At 36.8% G+C, this 25,828-nt stretch overlaps 1 protein-coding gene across 1 annotated transcript in view; it reads left to right on the forward strand.

Moving 5' to 3' along the window:
• bmpr2b (bone morphogenetic protein receptor, type II b (serine/threonine kinase)) overlaps nt 1-25,828 on the forward strand; it is a 151,462-nt gene that overhangs the window by 72,654 nt on the left and 52,980 nt on the right. Inside the window, 1 exon segment of the mRNA NM_001039807.1 lies at nt 1,383-1,556. Coding sequence (NP_001034896.1) covers nt 1,383-1,556 — 174 coding nt within the window.

Below are 25,828 nucleotides of genomic sequence, written 5' to 3' on the forward strand. Positions count from 1 at the left end.
ACTAACAGTTTGTTCATGATCTATTACTAATTTATTAGGTATAGGTATAAATGATTAAAATACAGTTAAAAAGTCATTTATAACTTATTAACTAACAGCTTGTAAGTTATCTATTGGCTATCTATAAGGCAAAGTTATAAATAATAAACAAACTATTACATTTTATTTAACAAGTCATTTATAACCCATTAACTAACAATTTATTAATAATCTCATAACTAGTTATAATAGATAGTTATTTACAGTGTTATTGAAAACAATATTTAAAATTTGAATTAAAAAATGGTGAGTTCAGACATAACTTAAAAATGTAATGCAAGCTAAAATATATAACATTTAATGGCAGTGCATGCCTTAATAAAACAATTTAGCTTATTATAAATTATAGAAAGTTGTCATCAGTTTATTGTCATTTAAATAATCATATTATTTTACACAATTTAATCTTACAATGATTGAATGGAAATGAGATTAATATCAGTTTATTGTCATTTAAATAATCATATTATTTTACACAATTTAATCTTACAATGATTGAATGGACATGAGATTAATATTATTTTAGGCTTCTTTAATAAAAAAGGATTAAACGCTGAGTTGGTATAAAATGTTCATGAATATAAACATTTTATTGCAAAATAAAACAATATAAAATGGTAAAAATGATATATATGATGTTAATATTAATAGTTTTATAGACATTAAGATCAAAATATAATATAATATAATATAATATAATATAGTATAATGCAAAATAATTAATATAATATAATATAATATAATATAATATAATATAATATAATATAATATAATATAATGCAAAATAATTAATATAATTTAATATAATATAATATAATATAATATAATATAATATAATATAATGCAAAATAATTAATATAATATAATATAATATAATGCAAAATAATTAATATAATTTAGTATAATATAATATAATATAATATAATGCAAAATAATTAATATAATATAATATAATATAATATAATATAATATAATATAATATAATATAATATAATATAATATAATATAATATAATATAATATAATATAATATAATATAATGCAAAATAATTAATATAATATAATATAATATAATATAATGCAAAATAATTAATATAATATAATAAAATATAATATAATATAATATAATGCAAAATAATTAATATAATATAATATAATATAATATAATATAATATAATATAATATAATATAATATAATATAATATAATATAATATAATAAAATATAATATAATATAATATAATATAATATAATATAATATAATATAATCATCTCTACTCATTGTTAAGAAACTCCAGTTTGTATCTCAGTGTTTCACTCCACCATCTGCATCTTTTCATCGCAGGCTGTTGGACTTACATTGGTGACCAGCAGGACTGCCATGACGACCGTTGCGTGGTTACCACAACGCCATCGCAGATCCAGAATGGCACCTACAGATTCTGCTGCTGCAGCACCAACATGTGCAACGTCAACTTCACAGAGAACTGGGTGCCCAGTCCCACCAGCACTGCCAACCGTAAGTCCTACAAACGCAGCATCTCTAGACTTCATCTGAAAGCCCCATGTCCCTGTCTGAGAGTCAACGCCCGTATTAGATTTCTGTGACGGAGGAAAACTGGTCTTGCAGGATCCATTGTCAACAATCTCAGCACAAATCAAGCTCTGTAATGTTCTTGTATCAGCATGTTGTGATGTCATTCGTTTACACATTTTAGGTTTACCAAAATTTATTAATATAAAATGTACTCACTCTCATGTTATACTAGATGCAGGTGTAGATGTTTATTTTTTCTTCAGTTAAACAAAAAAGAGCCCACAAAGCACTTTTATGTTTAAAAGACTTCTAATAGACGTCTAAACATAGACGTCTTTAATTTGGTCTGTCAGCGAAGATCTAATAGACGTCTAAGAAAAGCCTAAATGGAGACTAGTCAGCAAACAGACAGGAAAGAATGACTACACATGTGAAGTCTGTCCAATCCCAGCAGGCAGACGTCATAAGATATTAATGTTAGGTTAGATTTAGGTTGTGACGTCAGATGACTAAAATCCAATGTCTAGCCAGGCTCTAAGTATAACGTTATTTTGATACCCAATAACGACGTTGATATTTAGTTTATTTAGGTTGTGTTGGAAAATGACCAAAATCCAACATTGAGCCAACATCTAAAATGTCATGTTGACGTCAAATACTGACATTTATTCATCAGGTATGGCAACCAAAATTCAAAGTCTGATATACGTCATAGTGGTAATGTCCAAACAATGTCAAGCTGTAACATCATTAGACGTTGATATTTGGTTAATTTTAGGTTGGACATTGTACGTTGATGTCTGCCTTTACATAGATGTCGGATTTTCATTTCCAAACAAAATGCAACATCCCACGACGTTAAGATATGATGTCAATCTGACTTCCTGTGCCTGCTAAGATCTGTCTAATATTTAATGACTAGTCTATTTTTAGACTTATTAAATTTTGACTTATAGCTCAATTTTAGCTTTGTTTGTTTTTGTCTATTAGATGTCTTTTGAACACAAAAAATGCTATTGATGTTCTTGATTATTCGTAAAATGCAAGTCAATGGCTTACAAACGAAAAAAAAAAAACTCCAAAATGAGTACTCAATAATTCTGATAATAGAGTACTAGGGATGGGTACTAAAACTCGGTACTTTATTGGAATCTGTGTTATATTAGAAAATACAGAAGGATTGATAAGTTCTGATGTTAATGGTTCTGCTTTTGGTACTGGAGAATTATTGCTGAATAAACATTACTTACAGTAGCATAATTTAACTGACCAAAGTTTTCTAATTTACCATGTTTGATATTCGTCTGCACAGTTGCCAATCTCACATGAGAAAAGCTTGTGTTTTTGCCCAATAGTACAACGGCGAGCACGTCAAGTATAAAAGCCTTCACAGTTCTCGGCTGTGCGCCCGCACTCAGTGGAGGCTTGTGCTAAGCGCACACACATAGCTTGCGACACAGACTCGCGTGCGTACACACAGCTCGTAAGCTTGCCGAGTGGTGGAGAGAACTAAACGGGTTGTATTTCCCGAGTGGACAGCGACAATGCCCGTTGCAACAAACGCAACAAGTTGTTTTCATGTATAAGCGGAAACGCAAGCAATCTGGCTAAGCATCTTATAAAAGTAATTTAACCACAGAAAGACAAATGAAATGTTTTCAGCTGCCTAGTTAAAGGTACATCATCCACATTGTTATGCTAGCAGTCAATCACATAAGGTCTCTCTAAATTAGTATGATATTAATAGTTTAATAAACACACTCTTTCGGTTACATAGTATTGTTTTCTGCGGTAGCCTAAATAAATCTAAAACTAATTTTTATTAAGAAATTATAATAAAAACAGCTTATTTTTACATTGTTAACTCCCAAAAAACCTTCAACTCATTGATGTAAATGTGTTAATGAAAAATCATAAACATTATCTGATTATTTAACTGCCTTTTTACAACTAAAAGAGGGTACTGCAGGGAGCACAAATAACCAAGAAAGATCCCGACTTTGTTGATTTTTGTTGATTTTTCACTAGAAGAAAAAAGGTTAAAAACATTTTCCTTCAAACCATTGTACAGTCTTTTATAGGAAAAATTGTATTTATTTGTTTTACAGTTATTGGTTTTGCTTTATTTTACATAAAAAACTTAATAATAAACTAAAGTGTTGTCAATTCTGTTCAATTTGTTTTGGACCAGAAAAAGCACTGATAAGAGAACTGTTAATATACCAAACCTATAAGTGGTATCGATAAAAGTAGTAATACCGTTAAAACATTAACGATACCCATCTGTACCTTGAGGTCTTATGAAGTAAAACAGATTTTAATTTCTGAAATCTGCTGACATGCATTTTATAAATCAGCAAAAACCATGATTTTAGCCAAAACTCATATATTTTATGTTGTATTTAAGAAAACAAATCACCGGCTTTACATTTTAAATGTATATTGACAGTAAATTATTCAATTAATTTGAATACATTAAAGTTAGACTTAAGGAAGTAGCCACTTTTCTCGTTATTAGCTGCATTAAAATAGTTACACCTGTTGATTTTAATGAGGTATTTAGCATTAACCAATAAATCAATATGACTTAAGATTAATAAATGCTTTACAAGTTGGTTTGATCATCATTTTTGAAACTAATGTAAACAAATGGAACCTTATTAAGTGTTAAGGACCAATAGGTCTGCAACAATCACATTTTCAATCAATATCTCAGCCCTGATTGATATATATTTATATTTTTTTACAGTATAAAGTCCACTGAAAGACAAAGATCTGAATATTCTTTAGTTTAAAAGTATGAATGCTACATAGTTACTCAGTGTATTTTAAAGTGTTCGTGACTATAGACCAATACCTCACGTATATCTACATACATGTAATTAACAGCACATTAACATTTTTGGTAAACGATCTTGTAAAGTGAATAGCAACATCTCTGTAATGGCTGTCATAAATCAGCTCATTTCGGCTGCTTTAAAGTAAGTGGGAGCCAGTTTAATTACTGCAGTATTAACAGTAGGCAGAGAACACTTGCTAAAATTAACTTGCACTAGAGCAACCGGCAGTTACATACTCAATTACTAACATTAGAGTACCTATGTGTGGGTGAGTATGATTTTAGTGTTGAGAAACACATTAATGCTAACTGCATTTAGCACATCTCCGCAGATAAAGACTGTGGTGCATTATGGGATGAAGAGCTATTCTGGTGTAACTGATTGTATAAATCACCCTGCATGGTTTTTCTGTTCGATTCTCTTCTACTAACTACTGTATCGACTGTGCTCTGGAATGTTGGATAAGAAAACTCGATAGTCTAATGGCGGTATTGACTTCTGCTCGGTCGATGGTAGGTCAGCGGCCTTTTGTCCACGAGGTCATGGCTTTTTAAAATGAATGCCCACCAGTTCTCTTTAGTATTCATATGCATTTCCATTCAGCATACGTGTGTCTGTAAGCACCTCTTATCTGTAGCTTTTAGAATTAGCACTAGTTTGGTTAACAACATCATAACAATGAGGTTTAAAGAATTGAGTGAACTTCGTAGGTTACTAGATATCATTATTTAACCACAAAGCAGCTATACATTGAATATTTAGCCCATATTATAACATACTTAGACTTTGTATTTTAATAATATTTAAAATAACTAAAATTTGATTATTTATTAAGCTTCCGTTGCTTCAAAAGTGCGGTTTAGCTAAATAAAAGATGGTTTGATGGTTTAAAGGTCTAAATTGATGTATTTCTATATTGGGCAACTTTTACTTCATTACATTTCGAAGCAAAGTGTTGTACAGTTTACTTTGCTACATTTCATTAAGGTAGTTGGCTATAACGTTATTTTACCACTCATAGGTTCTATCTGCTGTCCAATTTGTGAATGATTGGATTATTTTCGCTTGACCTGAAAACATTTCACTGAACAATGTATTTGTGAAATAAACTCAACCAACTGCATCTGTTTCCTAGTAAACAACTCAAATGAATCAGTCAGAGCAGATCTCCAGTTTACGATTTTATGAGTCAAATGATTCTGTGTGAGTGAGTATCCGGTTAAATATTCACCGATTTAAATAATCAAAGCAAGTCTTAAAGTTAGCTTCAAGTTTACACATTGTAGCATTTTTTGTTGTAAACGAAAACTAGGGATGCACCAAAATGAAAGCACTTGGCTGAAAAATCAGAAACTGAAAAATCTCTGGATGTAATTAGCTGAAAACGGAAACCAATACTGAAAATTCTTTGCAATAATAGTATATTAAGTAATTTTACTAGACTTAATAAATTGAACATAACCACTTAAATAATGCTGATTAGGGCTGCAACTAACGATTATTTTAATAATATAATATATTAATAATATATGATTATTTTTACAATTGATCGATGAATCGGATAAAAAAAAGAAATGCATTCATTTCCAACTGTTTATTCAAAAAAGCTCATCCCTAAGCTGTTATAATAATAAAATAATAAAATAAAAAACTAAGTAGTTTTGTACTGTTTTCAATCCAAATATCTAAATATTTTTAAATTAAGATACATACTAGACACATGTAATAGCATAAGAAGTTATGTCGTGTTTTCTAAAAAAAAAACCCTCAAAATTAAGTGATTGTTTGCTTAAAACAAGTTTTAAACTATTTGTGAATTGGGTAAGAAAAATAATCTTAATGAGATATAATTTCAAACAGAAGTTTTACCAGTTATTTTAAGTTATTTTAAGTTTTACCAGTTTTACCACATAAACTTGTAAGTGATTGTGATCTACAACGTGAGATGGTTGTTGCCATGTTTACTTGTGACCGTGCGTTTGCCTCATTCATAAAAGCAGAACACACAGGATTCAGCACGTAAATTCACCAGTTACTCCACAAATACATGCAAGTAAGTGGCTGGTGAACTTAGAGAAGAATAGATTCAACTTTCTCAGCGGGGTTAAGTTGGTTTTGTTTTTTGGAAAAAAATCCCTGAAAAAAATAAGCACTTTTCCGACGGTCCCTTACTGAGAGCTCTGCTCAGCGCGAGCTCTCTCTGGCTTCCAGGTAATCAGTCTATGAGTTGTTTCCAGCTGTGTGTGTGCAATCAGGGAGAGAACTGGATTTGGTGTGTGTGTGAGGTGCATGATGGGATTTAAAGTCCAGTTCTATGAAAGATTTGAGTTCTCCTGCTATATGCAACTGCTCGATTGCTGGTGATTGTGACAAAAAATTATTTAATTTAATTTAATTTAATTTTATTTCATTTCATTTCATTTCATTTTTCATTTTTTTATTAAATTTTATTTAATTAAATTTTTAATTTAATTTAATTTGATTTTATTTGATTTGATTTTATTTTATTTTATTTTATTTTATTTTTGGCCAACAAACCAATTCATGTTCGACACTGATATGCTGATCCATGTTTCCACTTGATTGTTGAGCACAAGCTTAGTGCTCTTTATGGGAGACCAGATAGCTTTTTTTAAACTACTGTAAGAGTTTCCCGTTTGCTCCTCCTTTCAGTTTCACTGGTTCATAAATACTGTATGACTAGCTACTAGAGTCCAGCCCAGATGCAGTGCTGCTTTCTGCTAACCCACACAAGCGTTCATTTCCCATCCTCACTCTGCAAGAGCTGTCTAATGCCTCACCTCAGGACAAAAAGCATGGCTTTACTTCATTCTTTGTGCCCTCCTCTCATTCTCCTGCTCGCTCTCTCAGTTCTTTTTCTCCTTTTGTGTCGCCTTTGAGAGTGTATCTAAAGAAGTGCCGGATGGCCCTGCTAAAAGGATAGAAATGAGTCACACCGCAAACGCAATCAAACAATACGGCGAAAAATGGAGTGAAATACAAGAGAAAAAAATCAATGGCTGTCAGACTTTGTGAGAGTGAGTTATTTGCATGCTGCTTCGCTTCTTACACCTCTTTCAGTGCACTTTTTTGCCTCTTTTTCTCTTTCTCTGCTTAAGCACAACTTCTCAAGCGAAGAAGCACATTCGATTTGGGGAGGAATGAAAAAATAAAGGGTTTTAGACTTCTTAAAGCCCGTCGCTAATGAATGCATGTTGAAACTTTGAAGGCACGACCCTGGAAATGAACTTTGCACAACAACATTCGAATTAATCTGTCTCTAAAGACAAAATGAGAGGTCGAATGTATTAATGCGTGATAGGGGGGCCCGCCGTTTGGCGCCATGCCTGCGGGAAGAGGCCACCGGGTTTGAGAACTAAAGAATCTGCGTCATCCAATCGCCTTTCTGCTTTCAGATGTTGTCGGGCAGAATACGTGCGCACATCTGCGTGCGTCTTTTGTCTCCTCAGATGGCTCTGGACCGTTTGTCCCCTCATTGCTGCCACAGAGCTGGTCAAGTCCTCCTTTTTTGTCGGTTACACTGTATAACAGCAGGGTGCACATCAGGGGCATGATCTGTATCCAAACCCCATCCGGCGCAGCTGTCTCTCGCCGCTGTCCACAGACATGCCAGCAGACACCAGACTGACATTATCGACAGCACATGCGAACAGATTCTGCAGCCTAGTGCAAAATGTAGCACTCGCACAGACACTTGCATTGATGGACGCTGTCTACACACACTAGGGCTGTACGATATTGTAAAAATCTGGCGTTGCGATATTTTGTTTCTCTCTGATATATATTCTGACATATATCAGTTGAATTGTAAATGAAGTTGAAATGAATAAAGTTGAAATGGAGCTCTTGATAGAAAACATTTCATTCATTGAGAAGATTGGAACAAAGTCTTTGTGTGAGGTGTTTGTGTAAATTATAATAAATTACAAGCATATATAATACAGTGGGGGGATATTTTTTTCTGGGAAAATTATTCTTGAGCTGATGACATAGAATTGAACCAGATTTTGGTCAAAACCCAAACAATAAAAACATAAAAATATAACAAAACAAAATATATTAAAAAATGTTATTTTTAATAACAATAGAATGACAAAAGAAGAAAGTACTGACCTACTTAAATGTATTTAATGGCTTTTTGGTGATGGCAGCTTAAAGACAGTGTAAAATTCTTGATGGTTCTGTGGGTCTCGTCTTTCAAATCTGATCTTTAGTTTGTGTTTTCTAATGTCTTCAAGCCAGGAGATTGGCTGGGCCATTCTACATCTTGCTATCTTTCTCTGAAAGCATTTGAGAGTGATATTGGCTGTGTTTTGCATCATTGTCTTGCTGAAATCCCCACCCTGGTTTCATTTTCATCATCCTGTTGATGTAGATGTTGGACTGAAGCAACTAATATTTATTACAATGACAAAAAGCAGAGGATTGCTGAATAACTACTGAAAGATTTCAGCTGCTGCCTGGGCTTTCCATGTCTTTGTACACTCCCTTTCCTCATGTATTCAATACTTTTCCCCTACGTCATTTCACTTTTATTACACATAACTTCATTTGTAAACTAATTAGATTTATTTTATTTGCATATATGCGTTTCTTTGGTTGTTATCAACATCTGGTCAAAAAAATTCAACTTTAGAAATATGTTTTCTAAGAAAAATGGACATGTTCAATACTTGCTTCCCCCACTGTAAATACTACAGACAACAGCTTTTTATGGTTTTCTGGACAGTTTAACAGTATTCAAGTACAGAAATTAAATAATCAAACATGTAATATCATGATCATCATTGTATAAATTTGTTTTAAAATAATAATATTTACAATTTTTCTTTATCTTTTATTCTTTAATAAATAATCTAATCTTTTGATTTGACTATTGAAGCATACACACATTGCGATATCAATGTTTTTAACTATATATTGTGCAGCCATAACACACACACGCACACACACACTTAAATAACATAGGTTCATTCTGAAAACATTGCCCTATATATAATTCTGGAGATAATTTTTAAAACGTTTTTCATTTTTAAAACAAACACTACGTGGCGGTATGACTTCGCATACCAGCTGCCTGCTTACCTCAATATGGATGGCTTTCCCGCTGCTACCAGTTTGTCCAGTTAGCTCGTCGGTGGGTGTACATTTGGCAGACCTGAGACGCAGAGAGGAGCTGACCATGATGATGGAGTTCGAGTTCGGTGAAGAGTGGTTCCAGAAAGTGGAAAATACAAATACAGAATTCAAAAGATAGGTCATTCAGGGCTTTTGAAAACACTATTGGTTGGGTTTTATGAAAGACGGTGGGTTAGTCGATTGGTCAGCCAGTCAGTCATTCAGTCAGTAAATCAGTCAGTCAACAGTGGCCTATGATGGATTTACGCTTGAAGATCAGGCAGGACTGTCACTCACGAGAGAAATTTTAGATCTGAAAAAACATATACACTTCTGGTGAATCCGCAAAAACAAAAACTGCAAAAAAGTAGCTACTTGGATGTATTTGGTTCTCTCCAGAAATGTATATAGAGTTACGTTTTCAAAATGAGCTTGGGTTGCACTTATGTATGTAATTTATAAAGACTTTCCTGAGGTATATTGTATTTTAGACTGTAAAAACAGCCTATTATATAGCTTTACCCATATCCCTACCCCTAAGTCCAATCCTCACAGCAGACCTGTGGCAAATTTTGAACGTCAAAAGACTGTTTCTTTAGATTTGTAAGTGTTTTGAATTATATGGACAAGAGGCATGTCCTCGTAAACCACATTTAATAGTCATAACCATGACATTTAACAACTTTTGTCATTGTAAACAAAGTTAAAAATATATGTTACTGGTGTGTTGAGTGTGAAGCAGCTGACACCTTCACTTGTTATGCAATCCATTTACCAATATTTTTGCCCCTCCAACACACAGTTCCCGGCACCGGATGTGCCATTCCTTGTTTTTTTATTTATTATTATTTAATAGATAAGTGAAGTGCAGATTTGGAAATGTTCCCTCACCGCACTCTCTCTACGTCTCCATTTATTTTGGAGAGCTGCAGTGGTGACTCATTTGTTTCTTTTTTTCCTACTAATTTATGGCAGCTTTTCAGCTCTTAGAAAATGGCAGAACAACAAAAACACACTCTTAAAGCAGGATTTTTCAACAGAAGGAGGATGCCATACCAGAACCAAAGGCTGTGACAGGAGGAATTATTTCACTTTTAATCCTATAGAGCAGCAGACGTTCTCTGTTCGAAGAACGTCTTCCTGGGAATGATGGTAATTGTGTGCGTAAGTGTTGCGTTCCAAAAAGGAAAATCTCTTTTGAATGCCACAAGCTTTCCAACCTTTTAAATCTGACAGTTTTGGGAAGATTAGGGTGGCACAGTTTCTTTTGTTTCGCTAACAAGAGCAGAAGGTGGAAAACACAGTCATTCTGCAAATGCACGCATGGTGTGTAAACTGTGAGTATCATGAAGAATGCGGTTCTGCTGCATCACAGAGGAGTGTTTATATTCTTGAGTGTGTGTTTTTGAGGACGTGCACACCTGCTGAATGCCCAGCTGTCTGACATCAACACAGTTCACTCCAACTATCTCTGTGGGTCACTGGGCTGAGCTGTTTTTACCATAAGAGTTATGTGCAATACAGTATGTAATTTACAGTGCAGACTTCCACACAAGCAGAGAGGAAATACATTTCTGTTGGTGTGAAAGCTTTTACTGAGCTCTTTTTTGATGGGTTAGGTCAATATTTGCATGTTGTGGTTTGCAGATTTGCAAGTTGCTATTTTAGAATATTAGCTTCCCAATCCTCTGTTGGTTTGTGGGTTGCTTTATTTTATATATATTCCAATAAGCACATTCACTACATTTTATGTATGAAATGTGCTATGTATTGTTAATGACCATCATTATAAAATACTAAATGTTATCATGCCATATTATAGCCACCTTTAATTGAACAGTTAATAGATAAAAGCAACATTCGCTGGTTGCATTCCTGTCCAATTTTTTATGCACTCCACTCGCTAACTTCCCTCCATGTCGTTTACTCAGATGTATGTCATTGATTATGTCACACAAGTGTCCACTACTGGCGGAACATCTGAATGGGTTTAAAAGGAATGCACTAAACCAGGGGTGTCCAAACTCAATTCTAGAGGGGCAGTGTCCTGGAGTTTAGCTCCAACTTACCTTAATACACCTGTCAGGTAGTTTCTAGTTTATCTAGTAAGAGCTTGATTAGCTGGTCAGTTGTGTTTGATTAGGGTTGAAACTAAATTCTGCAGGACACCAGCCCTCCAAGACCGAGTTGGGACACTCCTGCCCTAAACCCTTGAGCATGTGATGTCTGAATTGCGTTGCATTCTGGGGCACACAGTATACTGTAGGTGCTGGAGAGGACATATGAAGCAGACTAGTTACCTTGGTAAAAAATCAAGGAATGGTAGGGATGTCCATGTTTAATTTTCCCTGTTCACTTGACCAACTGGAACGAACTTCAAAATGGAGGCAGGGATTCGCTCGAGGGAAGAAGGAAAGGGAAATTAATGAGTGTGTGTCTAAAAGTGGTCTGGAATGCAGTCACTCATCAATTCACCCACTCACTCACTCACTTACTCACTTCCTCACTCACTCACTCACTCACTCACTCACTCACTCACTTACTGACTCACTGTATGGTATGGTATGTTATTCGTATGGTATGGTTTGCCACAGCACGGTACAGTTTTGCTCTTCCACTGCAGCTTAGTACCAGTTGAGGTGGGTGGGAGTACCTCTATAGTTGCATTGCCTATACTGCCATGCCATCACCATAAACGCAAAGGAAACCAACCAACAGGCAATGGATGCTACAGATGAAATGGAGTTCTTGACAAGGGGCTCCTACTGACTTTAATTCTAGCAGGTTTGTTGTCTGGTGTCGCAAATCATGTTGCTGGTATTAATGATTCTCTTGGGCCAGGGGTGTCAAACTTAATTTCTGGAGGGCCACAGCTCTGCACAGAGCTCATTAGGGTTGGAACTAAACTGCGCAGGGCTGCGGCCCTCCAGGAACTGAGTTTGACACCCCTTTTTAAAAGCGATCAGCAGTGTGTAACTGTAATGTTTTGGCAATGGTCTGCCTTGCTTGGAACCTCATGTGAGGTTACCCTGAGAAAAGCACTAGGTACAGAACAAAGTGGAGCCCCAAAAAGTGAGCTTTACTGAATCCATGCTGTACCATGCAGTAGTAAAGTGCCTTAACTCATTCACTCACAATTGTAGTTATGCTACTTTTCCAATGAGCGTAATGGTATGGTTCAACACAGCTTTACTCACTTCAGTTCTACTGAACTTAGTTTGCATTATAACTGCAATAAAGTATTGCATAAAGAGGGTGAGATTATCACTATAGTTGTTGCGCTTTTCTACATCCGTGGTATCATTGTTTTCATTCTAAATCGTCCCATCCAGATTTTCATTGAATCCGCACTTAGGCTACAAGCAAGAGGGATGTTTAACCTCTTCTACTGAACTTGATGCTTATTGATTTCCAACATAGGCTCAATCTGAAATTGTAGCCTTAAATACATTACTTTCTAAATACATTTTCAGAGGAACGTACGGCTCCATTTCGTCTTTTAAACGAACGCTACAGGGTGGTATGATGTCGTTCTTTTTCGTGATTACCAGCTGGCCTCTTACCTCCATGTGGACGTCTTTTCAACTGTTACCAGTTTGTTCAGTGGCTCGTCACGTACATTGAAGGATTTGAGACGCAGTGAGGAGTTGAACGTGATGATGATGTTCGAGTCCAGAAAGCCAGTATGACAAAAACAAAAGACAAAAAATAAAACAAACAAATAAATAACAGGGTGAGAATATGGTAAAATCTGAAAATTTGGTAAAAGTCAGGCTGGCACGAGTACTTTTATTTTTCTCAATTGCTTTTGAAAACATTGTCGGTTGGGTTTAGGGAAGTGGGTGTGCGGTTCAATCTGTGCTTTTTAAAACACTTTCAGACTTCAATAGGGAAGGGGATACGTTGGGTGATCAGCCGGTCAGTCTGTCAGTCAGTCAGTCAGTCTGTCAGTCCACAGCAGCTTCTGGTGGATTTACGTGAGAACAGCAGGCGCGAATGGCACTTGCAAGAGAAATTTGAGATCTGAAAAAGTGTACACAGCGGCCTCTAGTGGATTTGCGAAAACAAAAAACTGCAAAAAACCTGGGACATATTTGGCACCTTCCGGAAATATTACGGTACGTAAATTGAATGAGCCTGGGTTAGCCATTATCTTTTATAGTCTTTTAATGCGTGATATAAAAATGGTTCAGTCATGCGAACCAATAATACAGCATTAGCTGCTGCTACAATATTTCAATATAGCAGGTTTGGTTTCGTGTCACAAATCCAATGTCCCTTGTAGGGATGATTCTCTTAGACCAATTGGTGTTCAGTACCATGTTTTGGTACATGTTTCGGCTTGCTTGGAAACTTTAGGTTGTACTAAAAAAAGTACAAGGTACTAGGTGTGAAATGCAGTGGAAAGCCCCCAAATGTTAGCAGTAATAAACCATACCATGCAGAGGAAAAGCTCCTTTAATGACTGTCAGTTTCAAAATAAACATTGTAAACATACAAAATCACAGCAGCTTTGCTTGTGGATTATATAGTAGCAACATTTTCCATTCAGTCATTTACTCTCTTGCTCACTCACTAACGCAAGTTAATGACCTTCAATATAAAAAACTCAAATTAAAACATGCTGCATGATAGCACCTTTATATAAACAACTGGCAGATTATAGCCACACGAGTGATGTACAAATGAGTTGATTCCAACTATTTTCTCATTGCCCTGTGAAGAAATGGTATTCAGCATGGAAAAGCCTTCAAATGTAAATCTTAAAGATTAAACAAATGTAAAGATTTTCATGCGGATCGAGTTCTGGAAAGATCTTCCTTTCGTTTTTATCCAACATAAAATGATAAATAAAACTTGTTTTGTTGTATTGTTACAGTAGATGTGAATGGAAAGAAAGCTTTGTAAACTCTCATTCGATTTAATTACACTTTTGGCTTTGGCTTTTTCTGAAACAGGGCTGTTGTAAAAGAAGAAGTGCACATCTGCTAGTCCCTGACATTGTACTTCAGTGATTTTGTAAGCCGTACACCTGCTCAGTAAATGTGAAACGCTTTCCTCCTTTCAGAGGCACACACAGGTTCACAGCGAGCTTCATTTAGATGGACGGTGTGATCTCTCAGCTGAACACTGTGAACGGAGTGTGAGAAGCCTCTGATCGATCAGGCATAGATTAACCTTGGCAGCTGTTTTAATTGCAGAGGGGGAATGATGTCCCAGACACACACACACACCTCCTCTACCTCCTTTCACACCTCCTCCTTTCCTTCCTCCAGGCCATAACTTTAGTGGGCTTTCACATCTGCCTCTGGTTACGGTTCTCTATCGTCCTCTTTACTCGTCTTTATGTATAATGGCTGCTTAAATCTCATCTATTCACCCAAGCTTTCTAGGCTGCTCTAGTTTGCGTTGCTTCTCGTTCCTCGCTCATTGTTCTTATTGATAAAAAGCCGTCGGCCTCCGGTGCATATTATTTTTAAGCACTACACCACAAGAGACTCTTTGTTTGAATGATTTTTCACAGTTTAAGGGATGTTGTTAGCTTTTCCGCATCAATCTAGGTTAGAACTGTGAGTTTCCAGCAACACATAATTAGTTTGTCCACACTAAATGCAAAAAATGCTACAGTACGGCATAATACAACAGGCTGGGTGGGAGCGTGATTTATTGTGATGGAGATATGCAGAATGGGATTTCATGGTGGCTGGAATTAACAATGCTTGTTACACTTCGTCCTTAAAGGGATAGTTTGCTCAAAAATGACATTTCTGTCATGATTTACAACACCTTGCACTTGTTCCAAAGCTTATATTGTGAACTAGTGCTATAGGTAGCCAAGGGGTTGTATATATGACACTGTTTTCAACTGCAACAACCAAAAGATGAAGGGGTTTGGATGTTATGGTGGTTATTATAGTCTAATGCAGTGTTTCTCAACCACGTTTCTAGAGGGCCATCCGCTCTGCATATTTTCTATGTCTCCGTAACCAAACACATCAGATTCAGATCATCAGCTCATTAGCAGAGACTGAAAGATGTAATGGGTGTGACAGACAAAGGAGACATCCAAAAAGTGTAGTGTCGGTGGTCCTCCAGGAACGTGGTTAAGTAACACTGTTCTATTGGTTAGAGAGTCAGGTAAGACTTTAGAATAGGGACCAATTTTTATTATTAACTAGTGGCGTATTACCTGCCTATTATTAAGTAATTGGCATGGTATCTGCTTGTGTGACGTCAAGTGAAGCGGCTTCTAGGTCCAAGTGCTAAATCAAACTGTATAGTGAGACTCAACAAATGGTAATAAAAAACTTTTACAAAGCGATGTAATAAAAATGTTCAAATATCACTATCACTATATATATATATATCCATGCCTAATACCTGATGGCCAGAAAGTGATTCATTTTTTATAAATTGTCAAAATATTGAAGTCCAGTACTGTTGTGTACACCATGATTTCATATAAAATAACTTTAATATGTCATATTGTGACAATGGCGGTGGTGACGACATGGAAACAGATGGGATCCAAATGCAAGAAGTTTAATAGTTAAGAGCAAACAAATCCAAAACACCAGGCTAAATCGTAGTCAAAAAGCAGGCGGGTTCAAAGTAACAAACAGAGTGTCCACCAAGGCAAACAAGGCAAAAACAGTCTTCCAAAATCAGTGGTCAAAAATAACAGGTTCAAAGGTCATAACAAAAGGCAGAACAAACAGTGAAAATACGCTCTGTAAGGCAGCAGATACTGGCAATACTTTGTACTGAGTGTTTGGTGTGGCCAAGTTAATATGGCCACCAAACAGGAAGTAACCAACGAAGAACTGACAGTCAGAATTCCGGTGAGGGCTCCCTCTGCAGGTTGGATGAGTGGTTGTCAGTTCTGTTTGTTACACATATGACCAAAAAGTGGTCATTAACGAATATTTTCTCAATTCAAGTAAGTAGCGGCTTGGACCTGTAAACAGTATTTTATACGTCATGACTTAACAAGCGAATAGTATGGTATGGTGTGGTTTGGATTTCCACTATTGTTGCACCACCCATACTGCCATGACATTAACATAAATGTAACAAAAACCAACCCACAACACAGGGGTAATGGATGCTACCAATGAAATGTTCTTGACCAGTTACTGACTATTTAAATATAGCATGTTTGGTGTCTTGTGTCGCAAATCCAGTGCCACTAGTATTAATGATTCTCTCCGACCAATCGGTGATCAGCACTGATCAGATTTATTTGTACATAAAAAGTACATATTCTGCATGATCTTATTCTACATTCCTTATATTACCCATGCAGTAAACCCAACTATTTGTGTAAGAACTATTAAAAAGCAGCAAATTATGAGGATGAGAAATAGGAGAAATAGGATGAGAATCCATATCCAGCAGTAATATCTATTTATCTATTATCTGTTTTTTAATTATACCTGAAATACAGAGAGGAGTTAAAAACAGTGATGGGGTTAGAGTCTGGTAAAGAACGGTTGCAGAAAGCGGATAAGAAAAAAACAAAAGCCAAAAAATTTAAAAATAAACAAGTGAATAATAATATTGGGTGAGAATGTGGTAAAATATGGAAACATGGTAAAAATCAGGCTGCTGCAATGGCTGTCAGTTGGGTTTAGGAAAGAAGGAGGGTGGGTCAGTTTATCGGTCAGTCAGAGAGAAATTTGATCTCAAAAAGCACACAGAGCAGCCTCTGGTGGATTTGCAAAAACTGCACAATAAAAAAATAAAATAAAATAAAAAAAAAACATACCTCTTGGAACATATTTGGTGCTCTCCAGAAATGTATATAGGGATACATTTTCAGAATGAGCCTAAGTTGAATATAACTGACCACAACATGGCACACAAACACAAAGCAACACAAACATTACTGGACATACCAGGAGGAACTTATCATTTACTGACCTGCTAATCGCTTACCCAAATCACAAGCTCCCATCTGGTTTGTTGATTCTGTATTTTCATTGAGTTTGAGGTGTCTTGTTCTTCCAGAGTTCAAGAAGGAATCAAACCCACTCACATGTCTTTGGCTGAGTCCTAATTTATCAGGGGTCGCAATTGCAGAATGAAATCTGACATATATTTGATCTGTTTAAACACTTCCTGCTGTAACCCAGTACTAAGATTGAACTTGTAAACCCCCAGTCCTGGGAAACACCCATACACTCTCTCTTTCACAGACTGCGGCTAATGTAGTTTCTTCAGTTCACCTGTACGAATGATAGCAGATGAATACCCATGCAGACACAGGAAGAACATGCAAATTCCAAACAGAAAGACCTCCAGGTCCAGCCAGGATTCGAACCTTCTTGCTGTGAGGCAACTATGCTAACCCATTGAGCCATCTGATGAACCAGACTTTATATAAGTATTCTCCAAAGTCTGGCTCTGCAAGTCTTCGTTCATCTAATCCACCCTTAAAGGCATATTTGACCCAGAATTGCAAAAATTCTGTCATCATTTATTCATCATCATGCTGCTCCAAACCTGGACAAGCTTCTTTCTTCTGCAGAACACAAAAAATAAATAAATAAAATCATACGGAATTTGGAGAGACATGAGACTGTGTAAATAATGAGGGATATGAAAGTGTGTAAAGGATGACACAGTTTTTGTTTTTGGGTAAACTGTCTCTTTAAATGTGTCGTCTGTCTCATCCAATTTGATGTCGAGTTTTTCGGCTCTATTTGAGTCATTAAAGCATGTTTGTGTTCATTGGAGGTGTGTACGAGTAAATGTTGAGGCACAAATCATGCAAATTTTTGTTTTTGCATGTGTGGACACGTGGGCGACACACAGACTGTGCGGAGGTGAGATGAGATAGCCCAATGCCCACTGACAGGTCAGAAGAGCTACCAGCCATGACCTCAGTCCTTCTGCTAGACTCTCGTCTTCATCCGCAGACTTGTGCTGCTTGACTTTGAGCTGTTGTTTTTGTGTGTGTATTGAATATCTGCCCCTGGGACTAACAAATGAAGTGAATTAGTATTGAACTTCTCTGCATGATAGAAAATTAGTAAGATAAAGTGTCCGGGTTTCTCTCGCCAAGATGCTTGTAAGGACTAGAAACATATTCGGTTCAAGTGCGTCAATATAGACGTAAATGTTTTGCCAAGTGCACAGTGCTGTTCTACATACTTGACGTGCATTCTTGCATTACTGTGATAACAAACATTAGGAGTTAGAATACCCTCAAATGTCTGGAGCATTAAATCACAATTATTATTGAACTCTAGGTCCAATCTGAAGCCATATTTGGTACAAGTGCAACTTTTTTGCAACTTTTTTTTTCAACCTGTTTCATTATATACCAAGTATCAGCACAAAGACTTTCTTTAAAAACTTTGAATGATTCTTTTGTTTACCATGAGAATTTATTTGCTTACAAATACAGTAAAGCAGTAGCCTACTATTATGGAATATTATTTCAAAATAGTCATTTAGGAGAGTGACCGAGGCTAATTCATCATTGGCAATCATTCTATTATCCAATCGGCTCAAGAGCAAACCCCTATAAATAGTTGAACACGTCATACCTCCATTTTCTCTTGACTTCAGCATCTCTCCACCACCCCAACTTCACGATATTAAACCTGACACCTACTTAAATCTGATGGGGGAGCTTTCAGTGACATTTCTCTCTATCCTGATAAGAGGAATAACACAAGTTAGAGTGTCTTTTCGAGCTCACAGTTCTCTCCCTGGATAGCATGCCAAATATGCATATTCTAATCAGTCAAATGTCGATGTGAACTCTTAAAACTCCAATATTGGCTCATTCTAAAAACTTAGTCCTGTATACATTTCTGGAGATCGCGAAATGTGTTGCCCGAAGTACATACGGCTGAAATTCGTCTTTTAAACAAACTCTACGGGGCGGTATGATGTCGTTTCTTTTTGCGCTACCAGCTGACCGATTACTTCCGTATGGACAGTTTTTCCGCTGTTACTAGTTCTTCCAAGGTCTTGAGCTGTATGTTGGCGTACTTGAGATGCAGAGAGGAGTTAATCTCGACGATAAGGTTCGAGTTCGATGAAGAACAGTTCCAGAAAGCAGATAAGACAAAAAGAAAAGCCAAAAAATAAACAAGTAAATAACAGGGTGAGAGTGTGGTAAAGTCTGGAAATGCAGTAAAAATCAGGGGGCTTTTCTTTTTTCTGAATTGCTTTTCAAAACATTGTGAGTTGGGTTTAAAAAGTGGGTGGATGCTGGTCCATCTGTGCTTTTTAAAACACTATCAGTTGGGTTTAGGGAAGGGGGCAGCTGGGGGAGATCGGTCAGTTGGTCAGTCAATCGGCAGCGGCCTCTGGTGTATTCACGTCAAAACAGCAGGTGAGAATGGCACTTGCGAGAAAACTGTTTTGCGCTCATATTTGGTGCTCTCCAGAAATGTATACAGGGCTACATTTTCAGAATGAGCCTGTGTTGACAAACACAATTTTAATTACTACAGCAAAAAATTTAAATAAACAAAACAAACAAAGAGAACAATAATACAAGTGATTGCTTCTAAATATTCTTGGCAGGCACCGGACGTCACACAGACATAAAATAGGCATTGCACAACAACGTCACACTAACTTTTTATTCTTGTTGATTTAAAAATTGGGCTGACGTAAGAACCCAATGTCAGTTAGAGGTTCAAGATGAATTTTAGTTAGTTCACGACACAACATAAAATCAACCAAAGATAAACGTGTTCTAATGTTAGACGTTGACGTTGTATAGATGTCATATCATTATGTTAAAATGATGTTGGATTTAAGTTTGTTAACAGCCTAACATCAACCAAATATCAATGCAAGATGACGTTGGTAAGGGTGTCACGGTGGCACAGTGGGTAGCACGATCGCCTCACAGCAAGAAGGTCGCTGGTTTGAGCCTCAGCTGGGTCAGTTGGCATTTCTGTGTGGAGTTTGCATGTTCTCCTCGTGTTTACGTTGGTTTCCTCCGGGTGCTCCGGTTTCCACCACAAGTCCAAAGAAATGCAGTGCAGGTGAATTGGTTAAGCTAAATTGTCCGTAGTGTATGTGTGTGAATGAGTGTGTTTCCCAGTCATTGGTTGCAGCTAGAAGGGCATCCGTTGCGTAGAACATATGCTGGATAAGTTGGTGGTTCCGCTGTAGTGACCCCAGATTAATGAATGAATGAATGACATCGGTATTAGACGGTATTAGTTACCTGACGTTTTAATTAAAATAGGACTAAAGATCAGCGTTATATGACGTTATGTGCCTTCTGCATTTGTTAATTTTTTTGCTTAATTCAAAATGAGCATGCTTTATATCCTTTTTTCTCTGCACTGAACACAAAATCTCCCAAACCATGACTTTTATACGTTATTAAACTGTCATTTCTGAGTACTATTGCACTCCTAGTCTAGAATCTTATATAACTCTGTTGACTCTTTTAATTAAAAAAGTGGGAATTTAATTTCTAGTTTCCAAATCGAGTGCTACCATTTTACCTCCTTTCATAGTAATATCTATCTAGTTAGCATCAGTATCAACATATTGAGGGTTTAACTAACTTACTTAGCAAGATTCTCTTTAAACTGTTGCTCTACTGCAGTAATCTGTCAAAGACTGCAGTGTCCATCGCACCAATGTTGATGTCAATTTGACAACTTCCGCCACAATATTCTTAGCTACGCTCCTTTTTCCATTAGTTTGCTACAAGGGAATGATGTGCAACAAGAAAGCCCCATTCCCTTCTCAGTATTCAGTTTCAGTTGAAAGCACAACATACTGAAAAAAGTCTCTACAACCTCCGGTTCACGTTGACTTATAACTCAAAATGAATCTTGTGTATCTGAGTTTGGCGCTTCTTGATTGCCAATCAGTCTGACACTATGCCAACTGAGATCTTACATGATGTTTGGTGATTGTTGTACAGTCTGACAAGCTACAGTCATAAAGGATTATTAAAAATTGCACAGTGTTAGCCAGACTATTTATACAATATAGAAAGCAGACATGAAGAGACAGCGGCCGAACAGAAGGAGGTGCTCTCTTTGTGTGTGTTTTGTGACACTGGTTCAGCTGGATGTGCGTGGCAGGTGCTGTAATTGATGGGATTGTTACGGGGACCGTTGCAGTGGTGCTAGGCTGAGACGGGCCGCCTGTGTCTGATTCATGGCCGTGTCAGCAGTCTCTCCGCTTGGGACCCCAGATGTGCTCCTCCATGACAGGGGTCACAGGGGTCAACAGAGCTGAGGTCGCAGAGTTCACGGTCACAGACTTGCAATCTGCTGTGAGAAACCTGAGCCCGATGCACATCAGTCCACAGATGTCTAGACACTCAACAGACCTGTCGACTGATCCAAACCAGGAACACTTTTTTCATTTCAGACCAAACACTTGTTTCATTTATTTATTTATTTATTTGACATGGACATCACAATTACACTGGACAACCAAATGCATTTGTTTAAGTGTTTTAGCAAACTTGCTAATTTTCAACACCTGTCCACAGGAGGCTTAATATTGACAAAATAGAAAAATAATAAAACATACACAACATTACAATTCTTTACATAAAATTTTCTGCAGGCAAAAGCAAAGGCGACATGATCCAACCAACTAACAGTAGACTATTAGTGCAAACACTGCTGTTTTGTTTTTAACCACTTTTTAAGAGCACTACTAAAAATATTTAGATTACTTTCTGATTTTAAGTTTACCGGTAACTCATTCCACAGTTTGGCTCCCTTTACAGAGAAGACAGATTGACCAAACGAGGTCTTACACTTTGGCACTAGACAGTCACCGTTAGTAGTTGCCCGTGTAACTCTGTGGGAGGTTTGATGCCGATTGATTAGCTTAGAAAACAGGATTGGAACATGATTATTTAAATTTAAAAACCAATTTAAGATAACTAAATTGAATAAAACTATCAAAATTAAACAGGTTATGTTTACATAAAACATCACAATGATGCCATCGCATAGGCTTTAAGTCCATAATTTTAACTGCTTGTTTATAGATTGAGTCAATAGGCTTCAATGTAGTTAAAGATATAATGACATATTTCTTATTTGATGACGTTTACGTTGGAAAGTAAAGTTTATCATTTCAGATAAAACTTGTTCATTTGAATATTTTGTCATTAATTATTTATATTTTCTCTTAACTATTTAAACGATTTTGTTGAACCACTTTAAAACGACATTGAAATTGTAGTTTGACCAGTTTTGCTGATGATCTTTTTAAATTATGATGCAGACTTCTCTCCAGAATGTCGAGAATGTCTGCTACATTCATTCATTTTCTTTCGGCATGGTCTCTTATTTATCAGGGGTCGCCACAGCGGAATAAATCGCCAACTATTCCAGCATACGTTTTACACAGTGGATGCCCTTCCAACTGCAGCCCTATACAGGGAAACACCCATACACTCTTATTCACAAACACCAATTTAGCTTATTCAATTCACTTATAGACTAATTTCATGTGGCCGCCATTTCAACAGCGACATTGATGTGATGGGAAGAAATCAGCAAGTATCACCTGGGTCACACAGGAATCTTGTTCCTGTGTGTTAGGAAACATAAATTTATACTTTCACCACCTTCCGAGTGACCCGAAGGTCCGTTCTGAATGAATAGTGTAAATAAAAATAAATATCGGACCTATTGCGTAAAACATATGCTGGATAATTTATAAGGGACTAAGCCGAAAAGAAAAAGAATTTTATTTTATTTTATCATTATTTATTTTATTTTATTTTATTTTTTATTATTTCATTTTATCCACACTGTTGAGCATCAGTAGAGCTGATGTAAATGCAGTGGTCATGAGGAGTGTGAACTCCTCTGTTTCTCTTTGTTCAGGCAGGTGCGGCCACTGTAGCGAAAGCACATCCTTCTGCAGCATAACCAAATAAACCGTCTCTCTCTAGCTCTCTCTTTCCCAATCCCACAATTTGCTTGTTGTTTTGGTCTAAACACAATGTAAATCCTAACGACCAACAAAAGGACTGGTCTGGGATCGGTGTCTCTGCCTCCGCCAGAATCTACAGCCGCTGCTGTAACTCACTTATGCAAACGAGTCTGTTTTTGTCACCATTTCTCTTCTTTATTGAAAATCGGGTCACTCTCCGTCAGATTATTTGTCAGAGCGGTGTGAATTGCAGTGAGCTCAGACGGCCCGGAATTATACAGCAGTCGCCATGAATAAAAAATGAAGAAAGCAGGACGGTGAATCAGCGGCGAGAGGATTAAAACGCTCCATATGGAACGAGAAAGAAAGACAGGAAGCGAAAGTGGGAGAAAGGAGCAGGTTATCCATTGAGGAAATGCCTTTTTGACTCAGTCGCTGCCAAACTGCGAACTGCCGGAAAACGGTTTTCCTGATAGGCGGAAAAATAGCCTCCGTACAGCTACTGTTACAAAGACAAGAACGAGCCAAAAGTCAAACAGGAAAATCTCCATGTCTCTGTGGAACTTGATATACCTGTTATATTTGGAATCTGTCGTCTCATTCATTTTGATAAGCGGCACATTTTCTTTCTGATTATTTGCCAGTCAAAATGTAACTATACCGTACTGTGCTGTAATGTCTCGGCTGGTCAGTGTTGCTGAAGTCTTCCCAGTGTTGCTAAAAATAGGAAATAAATACAATAAATGTATATCAGGGATCACCAAACTTGTTCCTGGAGGGCCGGTGTCCTGCAGGTTTTAGCTCCAACCCTAATCAAACACACCTGAACAAGCTAATCAAGGTCTTACTAGGTGTACTTAAAACACCCAGGCTGGTGTGTTGAGGCAAGTTGGAGCTAAACCCTGCAGGGCACCAGACCTCCAGGAACGAGATTGGTGACCCCTGATACATATGGATATACAATTTAAGTCAGAATTATTCGCCCTCCTGTGATTTTTTTTTTTCTTCGTCCAAATATTGATGATGTTTAACAGAGCAAGGAGTTTTGCACAGTATTTCCTATAATATTTCTTTTCTTCTGGAAAAAGTCTTATTTATTTTATTTTCAGCTTGAATGAAAGCAGTTGTTATTTTTTATAATAAACATTTTGAGGTCAAAAATAAGCCATATGGATTTTTTGATTGTCTGCAGAATAAACCATAATTACACTTGCCTAATTACTAACACCAGTGGTGGATTTAGGCATGGGCAAAGTGGGCGATCGCCCAGGCTGCCATCTTGCTAGGGACAGCATTGAGACAACATACCCCCCCCCCCAAAACCCAACCACTACATTTTCATCCATGCGCCCTAATCACCCGCCCACCGCCAACGCCCCCCACCATTATTCACTTTCATCCATGAAAGGGCAGAACAAACACTGTGAGGGCGGCACGACCGTTGTTTGCCTAGGGCAAATATATATATAAATATACAGGCACGTGCACACATAGGGTTCAACCTGTGCCCCAGCGATACACACCCTCCCCCGTACCGCCCTTCAGTAGGCGCGCAACAACACCGCTCTTGATTACGGCTCCCCAAACCCCCCCGCCACTTTACTTTACGTGTGCCACAACACTGCTGATCAGAACGCGCGCGACAACATCGCTCTTACTCAAATTTTAGTTTGACTTTGGTTTGGTTCTTCGTGATAGTGGTAGAAAAAGCAGATCCTCCTGCAGCATAACCAAAATATTTTATACATTGGTGTAACTAGTAAAATAAAATAAAAAATAGTAAAATAATAATAAAAACATTTTATTAAAATAAAAAATATCTTTTTTTAGAGGTTTAGGGTAATAGTTTTTTTATTTTTATTATTACTTTTTTCTTGTAAATCATTTTCAGTACCCTATATCTGTTTGCTGATGCCTCTTAATAGGGCCTTCACCCCAAGGACCACAACACTGCTGATTTTTGCTGTTCATATTACATGAGAGTTATCAGCTTTAAAATGATTGCAACTAACATGAAACAAACATATTTTTTAAATGGGTTTTTTTTGTGTGTGAAACCCCATTCTGATTTCAGGTGGTGCACTTACAGTACCTATTTGATCCTACCTTGTGCTTGTTTGTGCATTGGGATGTTATTCTTATAGATAATTCATCGCATGACTTCTTTTGTATTGTGGTCAAGGTTTTTTTCACTCTTCCATGCAGAAAGTTTGCCAAAACAGACACGCAGAGTCTCTGCAGTCTGCTGTCTTTATATCTGTCTCATACAAGAGCTCCTGCTGATGTTTTCTGTCTCGTTTGTCATCTTTTCTCTTCCCTCTCTCAATTTTAAAGCTTCATGACAGATGACAGATCACCAGGTCCCAAATAAAATCT

Source organism: Danio rerio, chromosome 9 (genome assembly GCF_049306965.1).
Source record: "Danio rerio strain Tuebingen ecotype United States chromosome 9, GRCz12tu, whole genome shotgun sequence".
NCBI lineage: Eukaryota > Metazoa > Chordata > Actinopteri > Cypriniformes > Danionidae > Danio > Danio rerio.